At 43.5% G+C, this 13,133-nt stretch overlaps 1 protein-coding gene across 2 annotated transcripts in view; it reads left to right on the forward strand.

Annotated features, from left to right (window-relative positions):
* The first annotated feature begins 12,087 nt into the window (after positions 1-12,087).
* grik2 (glutamate receptor, ionotropic, kainate 2) overlaps positions 12,088-13,133 on the forward strand; it is a 326,927-nt gene continuing 325,881 nt past the window's right edge. For both annotated transcript variants that reach the window (XM_085366080.1, XM_085366081.1), the window contains exon 1: positions 12,088-12,202. In XM_085366080.1, coding sequence (XP_085222206.1) covers positions 12,088-12,202 — 115 coding nt within the window. The remainder of the gene's footprint in view (positions 12,203-13,133) is intronic.

Below are 13,133 nucleotides of genomic sequence, written 5' to 3' on the forward strand. Positions count from 1 at the left end.
AATCTTTCCTCACTGCTAAGAATCATTGCATAAGAATAAATTCTATGATTTTTGTATTAAACTCATGTAAGATGTTGTGTAATGTGTTCATTGTGAACAGTGACAGGGAAGTCAACAAAAATTCTTTGTTATGTTGACTGTAACATAGCTGTTTACGTCTTCTTAAGGCAACCAAATAGTTGCCTCAAAGTGCTTTATGCTGTGAGGTCAAGAATAATACAGAGAAAGCCCCAACAGTCAGACGATCCTCTATAAGTATTTGCTGATGGGTGGGAGACAAGGCAACAGGCACACTGTGGAAGAGAGCCAGAGATGAACTAATGATTCAGTCACAGTGGTGTACAAACACCGCTTTGGAAAAGAGGTGAGTGAAGAAGAAGCCCCCAGCAGCCTCGATCTATTGCAACATAACTAAGGAAGGGTTGAGGGTCACTTGGTCGAGCCCTAACGACGAGCTTTATCAAAAAGGAAAGGTTTAAGCCTGATGTTAAAAGACAGATCACCTGAATCCAAACTGGGCGCTGGTTCCACAGAAGATGGGCCTGGAAGCCCTGCCTTCCATCATACTGTGTGATACCTGAACAACCACAAGAAAGCCAGCAGTCTGAGAGCAACGTGTTGTATTGGGGCGAAGGATTTTAAATTCTGTTCTGGATTTTGGAGCGATCCAGTGAGATCCGTGTTCCATCAAATATCGGCTAGAAGACCGCACTTTGCTAGACCCATCCCTGTGAGCCTTGTGGTTATCTTGGTTGGTTTTTGATCGGTTATGCACTTGTGTTGTGACTCGGTGCTCTATAAATAAAACTGAATTACACTGAATTGGATTTGCCCCTGTTTCTGGATTCTGTTACACTTTATGCAAATCCAGCAAATTGAATTTGCTTTTGCACTTTTTAATACACTGAAAGTAATAAAGACAAAACTTTCTTTTATACCTCGTCCTTTTATGTTCAGTCTCTGTGGGACATAAACAAGTTGATTCATACAGAATCAACAAGATCAGAAAAATCTTCAGTGTGAAGGAAAATCTCAACTGATCAAGTGACATATTTTCAGCTTGCCTGTGTATAGGAATTTCTTTTATTTATGTATTATTCACATTATTTTATTGTATAATGCCTTGGTGCCACTGGACTTTAGCATGTCTCGCACTCATGCAGTTTATTTAATGGAAAACTTCCACAACACCTGTCTTGCCCAGTGTAAACTGTTTGCATCTTTGTATGTGATTCTTCCACATGAAAGCTTTGCTTTACTTCACTTTGATCACTCCACAGCACTAGGACCAGTCATGGGTAATACTACTTTCAGGCTGCTTATGACCTGTGGTGCAGCGGTTTAGCACTATTTCCTTGTTGGACTAAGTTGGTCTCTTTGGGCCACCCAGCTTCAGTCCAAAGACATGTGAGAATAAATGGTGATTCAGAATTTGCCCAAAGTATGCAGGCGACAGTGAGAGGCTGTCTTTATGTGTTGTTCCTGGACCAAATGATACCTGGTGGATTGGCTCCAGCACACATATACGGATTGTCACGGTCCTCCGTGTCTCCCCGACAATCTCTCTCAGGATTGTTATTGTTAGTCTCTCTCTCTCGCTCCTCACCTGAGTGGAACTCACTGCGGGCTCCCGCCTTTGAGCCATGCACCTGCAACTAATCACTCACCCGCTGCATGTCCAGCTACTACTTAAGACGGCGGCTTCTCATCGCTGGATGGATGTGCGACTCTCATCGGTGTAGCTCCAGCGCATTGCTGCTTTTCATGTGTTTGTCTCCATCAATCGCCTCTTAGATTCAAACCCGTGTTTTTCTTTGCACGCAGACCTTCCTGGACCCGTCCCTGTTTGCTGATTTACCGAGTGTGAGTCAGACGGATCGCGAGTGTTGGCAGAGTGACGTGACCCTTTCTTCTCCTGGATTTTCCGGAGCCCATTCCGCCTCACATTGTATACATCAGTTGGTGTTGCGTAAATAAACTTCGTTGTTACTTTAAGGTCTTTCGGTCCTGCGCTTGAGTCCCCTCGTTCATGCTTGACACGGACGGACATATGGATGCTTGTTTTAGGCAGCAGTACGTAGTTACCAGCAACTCTACATACAAATACACTGGAGTTTGAACTTACATGAATAATGTTGGGCTGCAGATTAATAGAGTGCACGATGATTACAAACATGTATGAAGTGTTTTTAGCTGGATGAGTCACAGTATTGAGGTCAGCTGATCAGTTTGGCCTGCTGCTGGGTTCCACTCCTAGTAAGACACGGCTTAGCAAATTATACTGTGATACTGGAACTCCGACAGTTACTGTAAGAGAAGAGGGGCTTTGCAGAAACTGCAACAGTTATATTACAGCACGATCAGGCTGACCTAAAGTGAACACTCTAATCAGGACAAATACAGGCTCTGTTCAGTGACAGATGGGAAAGCAACCTCTTCACAGATTCAAAGAATTCACTAATAATAAAAATAATAACAGGCTCCAGGTCCCATCAAAAATCTGTAGCAGTGGTCTGCAGCAGCTCTAAGCATCTCTTCTAAAGGGAAGAGGAAACAAGGAAAAACACAGGTTCAGAGGCGGGTTTGAGATGCTCAGAATCTTTTAAAAATATATTTTTCATTTTTTAAAAGAATCATATGGAAAAGCTTAATGCAGAAGACAGCTAACGATTAGTGGCTGAAAGCCCACCCTGACTGCAGACAAACCCCTGATGACCTGGTGATTGTGAAGACGTTAATACGTCGATTGCTTCATTAAAAAAGTTCCTTTCAGAGGCTGTATTGTCCCCATTACCTTCATTTCTGGAAGCCAGCATTAATCAGTGATCACTGCAGCACTCTGTCAGACAGAATTATTCATCTCTAAATAGTATTTTCTCATATCCTATTCTTTTTTATCTTATTCAAGGGTTTCAGATGCCTTTTATGTCCCATGGGTAAGAGTAGTGGAGGTTGTTGGATCACAGAGCTGTCATTGACTATTTATTTGTAGCCCCCACAATTCAACTTTTCATGCTGCACACTGTGGTGGGCAGGAGGGGAGGGGAGCAATCAAAGCTCCCTTTCATTTCAACTCCAGACTGTGGCTTCAGATCAGGCCTTCATCACTGCAGGGATGTGCTCCTCCACCACCAAATTGTACGTCTGTGATGGTTGCAGTTATTTCTGTCTGATGGACTCATTTTGTTCCCTCCATTTCTCATCCTGCATTTTGATTGGCCCAGAGCTAAAATACTGTTTATATCAAGCAGTGAATTCAGGAATTGGATCCAAAAAACCACAAACAAGAAAGGACACAGCAAAGCATGGGATGTAATTATGTCTGTTTCAATGCAAATCAAGATGTGTCAGCATTTTCCACAAATTATTTTCTCTAATGCTGACATATCATCACATGCTTCTGGAAGGAAGGTGTTTGCTATGCCTGCGGTGCAGGTGTTTCTGTCAACACACACATGTGCACACATGTCTGTCTATCTAAAAAACAGTAATAATAATAATATTTATATTTATAACAAGGTGCAATAATAATTAATGTGCAAAATAACAGCGTGCAATACAAATACACTTATTCTTCTTTTTTATTACTAAGTTATTATACTGTGTTGTGTTGTTTGTGCTGCGTTGTGATGTGTCGTATTGTGTCGTGTTGTGTTACATGTAGTGCCGACGTAGGACAGTTTTCCAATTTCATTGTACTATTGTACTATGTATGACTGCGCAATGACAATAAAGAGTTATCTTATCTTATCTTATCCTATCTATCTATCTATCTATCTATCTATCTATCTATCTATCTATCTATCTATCTATCTATCTATCTATCTATCTATCTATCTATCTATCTATCTATCGATATATATAGACTGTTGATGTCGGTGTAATAAATATATTATGTATGTATATGTATATCTATAGATATATAAATAATGGTTAGAACTACGATCCAGGATGAAATTAAAGATGAGTACACCAGAACGATGGCCACAACTGATCTTGTGATTAGTGAATACCTCAGACAGCAAAAACCTGAGAAAGAAGAGGAAGAATCATGGAAAGACAGCCCCTGCATGGCATGTACCACCTACAGAAGAAGTGACTGATATTGAAACATCCTACCAAAGAAAGGACAAGCTCGACAGAGGCTCTACCAAATCAGGCAGGACCCCGGGTGCAGGCTGTGCAAAGATGCCCCTGCACATAACAGCAGGGTGCAAGACGCTACCTGGCAGGGCATACATGGGACACCATAACTGAGCGGCTGCCATATATAAACAGGAACATGTGTGCTGAGTGTAACCGGGACATTCCAAGGTCAAAATGAATCACGCCCCTAAAGGTGGTTGAGAATGACCGAGCTGAGATCCTGTGGGATTTTCTGGAGCTCCTCTCTGAGCCCTTCGTACTTCTCCAGGTTCTCGTGTTCCTGATGTTGTTGTCTCTTCATATCGCTACATCTATCACTACGGCTGTCTTTGTCTGCTTGTGCATGAGGGCAGCAAGTGATTAGCATGACAAATATTCAGTGACGTATAAATGTAGGTGATTGCAACACATGATCATTTTTTATTGCAGTGTGGAGTTTTTCCTGGAGTTTTGTCATAACACAAAATAGTTGACAAATCTCAATATGACCTTTTCATTTGGCCAACAAATATACTAATGTTTCTGCCTCATGGTCTTCATCAGATCATAAAACCAAAAAGGTTTTGGTAATTTGTGGAAATAAAATCACACGATAATTCGCCTCCTGGTCTCACATCCAACAACGCAATAACAGTTACACAAACACAGCAGTGTGATTGCGTCTGAGGTTATATTTTGGATTGACTGATCGCTGGAAGAGTTACATGTTCATGCTCAGCGAAACATAGAGTTGCAGAGCGGCCTTGTTTGGCCCCAGGATAGTGTTTGGCTATGGCATTCTTCCCAGTATGGATGGCTCCCAGTACGGATGGCTCCCAGTACGGATGGATGTTTTATGTTCTGAAATTTATTGTGTGCTCTTTGTTTGTCCAATGTAAACTTGGACACAGAAGCATTTAAGAATTTAGATGACTGCTGTTGAATTGCAGTCATGTTGTACATTGTACTGCAGAATAGATTAGAAGTATAATGAGGTTTGGTAGCATGTCTGCCACTGCAGGAACCTCAGCGTAGAGGAAACAGTGTTTGCAGGTCATTGCATGGTTGTGTGCCGCTTTGTACGACGGTGCCCAGCTTTAGGTTGCTGTTAGAGCTTCGTCAGGAGTGACCCTGAGGCATGGGATACACATCAAACTGTGACACCTCTGGCTTGCTGTGGCAGTCTACACAGAGCTGTATAGACCCATCTTTCTTCATCACAAGAACAACATGCTCTCTGTGAGCCATCTATTACTCTCATCTCCAGCACAGCATGTTGGGTAATCTATAGGACCCTGGGTCCATGACATCTCTGCCTTTCACCCACACCAGGGTGTCTTCTCCAGTGCAGGTGTCACGCCTCATTGTCACATAATGCTATGACTGTACTGCATCAGTGCACACCATGTGACCATCAATTTTTAACACTTGGTTGAGGCCAAGCTATTGTGTCATCACAAGACTGCTTCCATCATCGTGGCACAGACTCCACATGACCCTAACTATCATGAGTGCACCCTGAACTTCTCCAGGACCCCCTGAACTATCATGTGCATCTCTCACTCAGATGTCCCTGACTGCAGCCTCCTAGCTGGTGTGTCATTGGGCTCCTGGGTGAAGGCTAATAGCCGATCTTCTCTCCCCATACAAGAGTCACAGAAGCAGCGAGGATGTCCTCCAGGGAGATGCATCTCAAGCTACTGTTGCTGCACTGCTACCCCCTCCCAGTCCATTGTGGCCAGCTCTGCTGCAATCTGTGCATCGCTTGCAACAGCCTCATGGGACGGGGCCGACGTCCTAGTGTTGAGGCTACCTGGAGGCCAGTGTAAATGTCTGCCATTGTCGAAACGCCGTGACATAAACAGACGAAACAGCACTTCCAGATCATTACATGATTCATCGTGGTTTCACAAAGATTTTGCACTGAGCTGCTTTGTGCAACACTGACACGTTAGCTTCAGGTTGCTGTTGCAGCTTCCTGCTGCCATCTCCAATCACCACGGCGGTCTGGCAAGGAAGGAGCGGCTAGCAGGTCCCGCAGGCATGCAGCGTGGACGTTAGCTGGGCAACTTGGAGGCCAGTCAGTTAGAACAACAGACTTTTATTTGGCATTAACTGAAGACCATAAGATCACACAGCAAGGTCTCCACGGCTCTACGCATTCATACAAACATGTTCCAGGGTTAGGTGGTTCCTGCCGCCAGCCCGTTACAGTGGTGAGGTCTCTCTAAAACAGATGCACGGAGAGCAGCGTGCTGGACTGTAATGGCTGCCCCCGCCCTCACTGTAGGAGACTCCAACTACTACAGTAATATGACGACACCCCGTAGAGGTGCTATGCCATAATAAGGGTTGTTACATCACACACATCTGCCCCAGGGCACTACTGTAAAATAGGAGACACAACTGGCAGCTGTGCCAGTCAGACACCCTTAGCACTGCCCCGAACCAGGAAACAAACTCTGTCACGACAGGACTGTTTGAGTGAAAGGATAAATGAGCTCTCAAAATGACAGAGGGGGAGATGGCTCTCCTTTTAAGATGTGCCAGTGCCAGTTATGTTTCTGATTGCAATGGTTAAACTCAGCGATGAAAGTCATTCTTTCTTTGTGGCAGTTGGGATTTTAGAGCATGTTGATGCTCTGTCGATGATGGAGGGATGGTTCTTTCTTTCTTTGGATCTTGATTTCCTCTCCTTTGCCACACCTTTCCTCCTAAGGCGTGTAAATTGCTCACCCTGCCATGTTTTCCATGGTGTTGCTGTAGACAAGAGTTACTTTCCACCGATTTCCATAGAGAAATGGTTTCTGTTTAACGATGGCTACATCTAAAATACTTACAGTGTTTAAGTCACATGTCATTTCTACATCTTTCTCTTTGATCTGAGCCAGTTCACATTAGTGCTGTGGATTGTCTCTTCCTCCCACTGTGCCACAATCAGGGATACATGTGTTGTAGCAGCTGCTCCCCTTAACCTGTACAAAGTAGCTGACCTGAGATAATTATCTGGTAAAACTACAGTGAGCATTTGTAAAAATTTGAGTAATTTGTTGGGGTGTCGTTGGGAAAGATATAAAGCTGTTTCATTTGGGATGCAATCATAGACTCTTCCATGGATACGAGTATTGTGGGATTGTCTACAATGTAACCTTCCACGCAGGTTAGTGAATCTTTTTCTTTCTTTCAAGAAGGACGGAGTTGATGCTACAGTATCATTCAGGTAATCCACACACTTTGTTAGCGCTTCTGTGGATTATTCAACAGCTCTCGGTGGGAATTATTTACATTTTTGCATCTTTGGATTCCCATAAATGACTGAATATTGTTCTGAGTAAAATTCAAACTCACAGCGAGATCCACAGACATTTAATTTAGTGGATGACTTCTAAGCTCTTCATACTTCTCTCAACATTCAAAAGCATCTGAGTCCACTAACAGTTTACATCCATGATCATAATCACCCCTCTAGTCTGCAGATTGGATTTCTTTATTTGACTCAGTTGAAGCATGAAGCTCAGCCCTGGCGAGCTATATTTTAGTCCTCTGCCTCTTTTATTTATGTTCTTTTGAGTAGTTGGATCTTCTAAGCGACTCGTTTCGCTGTTTTTGGTTTAAAGGGGAATTCAGGCCCAGGTTGTTTGCACATTGCTTTTTCATTCCAAGGATTTTCAAGGACTTCAGTACTTTTGTATTCATTTGACCATTTTGACATTTATTTTTAAGAAACAGCTTTCACAATTGTGACCAAAATGACACATTAAAAACATCAGAAACACATCACAGCAGGCAGCAGTGATGTGTAAAACAAACATGAGTGGGTCGTATGTGTGAGACAGTCAGCTTGTGTTACAATACAAAGCTGAGAATGTGAGGGTGCTTTGGTGATGAGGCTTCACGGTGTGCAGCGTCTCTCTAACGAGTCAACGCAAAGATGATGTGATGCTAGCATCATGTCCATGTGCTCAGTACCTTCTTGGTGCAGAAATGTTATATTTTCCTAGTTAATCTGCTTTAACAACAACAATGAAAATCATTTTTATTCTTTACTTAATTTAAACATGTTGTACATTCTGTTTTGTTTCTTCCAGAATTTTTATTAAAAAGTTTCACATTTTTACTTTCATAGTAAGTTGGATATTTTATTTTATCTGTGTGTACATTTATTCATTGTTTTGTATTTTCACAGTTGGTTTAATTATTTTAAACTAATATTTTTGGTTATTAAACAGGTAAGTTGGTGCATTCCTGAAGCCAGTGAATTCTGACAGTGTTGATGGGGAATCTTGCTGCTGACAAAATGTTTTCATAATGACTGTCACATTTTTAGTGCTGTATGGAAAATCTAAAAAGGTTTCCCATCACTGTTACTCTCAGCACTGCAGTATAATTGGTATATTTAATGTAAGGTAATAAAAAACGACCCTCTGCCTTCAGTTTATAGAACTGATAGGAGGCTTCATTGTGTTCTTTCCACAAGGAATAAATAGTAAACATGAAACACAAATGCAAAATTAATTGTGTCCTCTCTTGCATTAAGTTCTACAAAAACCATATGGTACTCTTAGCAGTTAATTTAGGAAACTTCTACTTTTTTAACCACCAAACACTGATTTTTTTTTTTTTACGATAAAATGTAATTTACGGAGTAAGTATTTTCCACACGCAGTGCACATTTGAAGCGCAAATATGTGACCGGACTGAAGCAGCCAGCTGCGCTGGGTCCACCAAGCTCAGTATTAATCCACTAAACACGGGGCTCTGCAGCAGCGAGGCCCCGCGATAGAAAATCCCTTCTTTAAATTCCTTTGGAAACCTCACTGTCACAGTTTGAGATTCAACTGCACACTGCTGCATGAAATGATACCTGCGGGAGAATAAAGACAAAGTAGCTCTTAGTACTTAATGAAGGCAATCTCCATCCCATTGTGATGCGCATTTATTCAGCCTCGTGGCATATAAGCAATCTACGGGATCAGGCTTACCGAGCCGGTATGTCCTGTGGTCACTGCCACAACCCCAAACTGTAAGGTGTAGGCATCTAAAGGATTGGAGCCTCAGTCTGAGCTGACAGTCGCCCCGCTGGGGGAAGCTGCAGACGGTGAGCCTTCAGTCCGGAGCGTCCCCCTGTTGCTTTAAGCAGTGCGTCCTGCCGTCCGACAGGAGGCGTGTCTCCCCCACGGCCGGAGCTCAGCGCTACCAGATGAGAGCGCGGGGGAAGCGACACGGTTCTTCCACAGAAACAAATCAACTTCTTTGTGCTGCTTTGATGACTCTTCTCTGCTCACGCTCTGTCTGAGGTAGGCACGCTTTTTTCTCCAAACTTTACACTTATTTCACGATCCTCTGGATTTGTTCAGGAACAGGTCAGGTCGTGTGGAAACAGATCAGACCCAGGTAGAAGCTTTTTCCAACCTCCGCCGCTGACGCCTCAGGCGCGGTTTGAAGTTGGTCCGTGCACTTTATCCAGACACCTTTAGAAAGAACGATGTCCATGTCTCAAACACGGCTCGGATTTGTGCTTCAGAAACTCTGAAGGAAAGTGACCTCCCATGTTTATGCACGACCTCTGTGTAGAGACGCTTGTCACCTTACGACTACCTCCTCCTCTTTCTCCTCGTTCTCGGCCTGGTGCTCTTACTGCTGTGGGCTCGTAAGACATTACAAGGGTCGTTAAATTTCCACCATGATCCACTTTATGAATGATCCGTAAATAACGTCTCTAGTTCGCGCGGTTTGATGGAAACTCAGGAGATGAGCCGCACATTTGAAACCCACAGTCCACAAGCGCATTAGCTGTAAATCAACTTTATCATCGGGCAGTGCTGCCGGTGGAGAGGCTCCTCTCATGCGCTCTTTACGCCCTTTCCAAATGCACAAAGGGACATTTGTTGACCTGTAAGTCTGTCTGTGAAAATAGGAGAGATCCGGATGAGTCTGTGTGCTGGTGCCAAGTGTGAGGTCATTTTTACCTGTACAGTCCAGCACTTCTCTACATTAGCTTGTAAAGCTGCCTCTTGTTTTTCTCCCGACCTTTGTGTCCAGCTTTTAACTCGAGGTTGTAATTTCCTTTTGATTTAGCAAACATAGTAACGTCCTGTGAAATCTGAGGATGAAATGACAAACAACGTTACAATCACAGCCAATAGTAATACAGCAGTAATATCAGTTATTTGGTGTGACAGGTGAGGTGTAATGGCCCTCACACAATATTCACCAGAATCGTTTTACATTTACCTTCTGCACACCCACCTGCATGTCTATAAATGGCGGGCACAGCAGTAGTTTTCTGTGTTGCCTACAAAAAATGATTGCAAATATGGAATCAGACGCTTAGGAGTAACAGGATAACCCTGACCCAAACTATGGATCATCAGTCCAAACAGAACATCTCTGCTAATTAAGGAGGCAAGCGAGCAGAGGAAGCTGGCATCATAACGGGAGCATATGTGAAAGCCAGTGATCTCCTGCTGAAGCCTCGGTGAAATCAAGCCTCTGTTCGTGGTGCTGAAACACACTCGGAGTATCTCCTGCTTTAACACACATTCTCTGTTCAGGTGCTGAAATAGCCGCAATGAAAAGCTGGATGTGAAACACAGGCGGTGTCTGCGCTGTGGAAAACTCAAAACCAGACTAAAGTCCGTGGCCTAAACGTTAAAGCCCACGGAGAAAGTCCGTGTTAGCACTCCGTCATCATTACCTTATTTACCTTGTATTTTCAGTAGTTGGCAGCTGGGATTGGAGCGAATATATTTTTATTTAATGCATTTTAAATTATCCCCACTTCCGGACACCTTCACCGCGTCTGCGTTTATAATCTATAAATTTCGGAAATTATGCAGCACATTAATATGATGACTGAAATTCTAACTGAAAATTTAGAAACAAATACATTTAGTTTTTTGGGGCTTTTTTGCCTAAAAATCCTGTGACTGTTGTTAAAATGTTAGCTGAGTATATTGTTTCATTTCTAAATGCCATCCGAATAGAGAGCGTTCCAGTCACACGGACTTCACCTTCAATAATTCTGTGCTGCTATAAAACGACAGTGCCTCCAGAGTCAGGCACGAAACACGTGAAATGTAAATTTGATATCGAGGCTTGTGTCTAACAGGTTGCCCAGTCTCGGTCTGAGAAGAATGAATTTCAAAAAAGGAAAAGTAATTCCAAAGACAGAAGTCGAGTGCTGAAACACCGGCGCGCCGAGCGCAGCCTATTCATCACGCTGAGTTACAGTGACAGCTTTGCTTCACACATGGAGCCCACGCAGTCCGTGCTTGAATGACTTCGATCAAACACTGGCGATCATTTCGAATTCATGGCTTGGCTTTTATGGGGCTGTGCACGACGGTGTTCGGCCGACGCAGATTGAGCCGAACCGGAGAAACGTCAGCGCGGCGGCTGGCAAGCTGGCCGGGGATACAGCAGGGAAAGGAGTGCGGGAGGTATGGCACTTTGGGTAGGGGACACAGATCCAAGAGTGAAGTGTGAGCAGCCCCGTCCATCCTATGCGCTCGACGTCAGATGCTGTGCGGCAGTGCAGCGGGAGGAGCTCGGACTGGGGAGGCTGCTCAGACCGCTTCACTGTCTTTCACTCTCACTTTGTCACTTCGGTAACCCCCCACCCCTCCCCCCAGCCCCAACTCTCACCCTCTTCTATCTCTTCCTTTGTCTTTCAGTAAATGGATTTCCCCGCCTAGCATGGATGCCCCGACACCACCACCTCCACATTCACCATCCTTTTCCTCAGCTGAGGTCTTTTTCTTCTTGGCGCAGTGAGCTGGACTCGTACTGATTTTTCCCCTCTTGCCAAATGGATGTGGGAAAACCGCTGCTCAGCCCGCTGGTGAAGATCATGCCTTGATCTTACAGCTGCCTGAATTCACGTCGTTTGGGTTAAAGAGAAAACAATACAGAGGAATATACCGATCCAGGGATTTAAATCCAGCGCACCAAACAAGCACCATGAAGATCCCCCACCTGATATTTAAAGCCAGGCTCAGGTGCACCGTCAAGCTTCTACTGCTGCTAACACACTGTGTGGGGCTTTTACATGGGATGCCACATGTCCTGAGATTTGGTAAGCTGCTTCTTTTCTGTCTTCTGTTCAAAAGTTTCACTGCTGTGTTTTCACCCCATAAATGATGTTGCTCCATCCCCACCTGTTGGAGACTCGCTGTTTCTCCCTGTCCCTGCTCTGCTCTTCTGACTGTTATTTGCAGAGTACCAAGAAATTTGGCGTAAGGGTCGTGTGTTCAGAGAGTTGGCACAGACCTGCTGCACAGAACGAATTTATGAATGGCCCACAAGTTTAAGGGAGTGGGCAGTGTGTAACAAAATTACCAGCGTAAACATTCACAGATGTTAACAGGAGTGATGCGCTTATCCCACCCGTGTGTTTATGAGGTGATTTCAGGTGTGATGTACTGATGTGGTGATTTTTGTGAAATTACACTTATTATTTCTTTTATACAAAGAATAATATTCATACACTTTAACTCCGTGCTGACGCTCAGAAACACATCTGGATGCTTTAGAATACAACAAAGGAACCACATGTGGTTTTTCTAACACATTCATGCTAAATGATACGCAGGCAGGACATCGTCCAACCCCCATGATTTTGTAACTGCATCATTTTATTACATTAAATTATATTCTCGAATTATTTTAAATACAAGTTGAATTGACTAATTTACAGACTTGAATGCGATGCTTGCAAAAGCTTAAAGCCACTGATTTCACCGAACAGTGTGGCTAAAATAGTGACGAAAATAATTGAACAAAGGTCAACTTTTTGTTGAATTTCATCCATCAGGTCACGGTGAGGAACAGACGTAAAGCCACATACAAACACAGACATACGCAGAATGCACAAAGTGTTTTAACATAAACGTGCTTCTTCTTAACAACATCACGCCGTTTATTCACTGAAAATAAATATAGTAAAAGGATCCTGTGTAATTAAAGCCACGGTGAACATTTCTTGAATTCATTAATAGGAAGTGATG

The sequence above is a fragment of the Diplotaxodon limnothrissa genome, linkage group LG11 (assembly GCF_057381915.1).
Source record: "Diplotaxodon limnothrissa isolate DT_005_m linkage group LG11, D_limnothrissa_male_GT1.1, whole genome shotgun sequence".
Lineage (NCBI taxonomy): Eukaryota > Metazoa > Chordata > Actinopteri > Cichliformes > Cichlidae > Diplotaxodon > Diplotaxodon limnothrissa.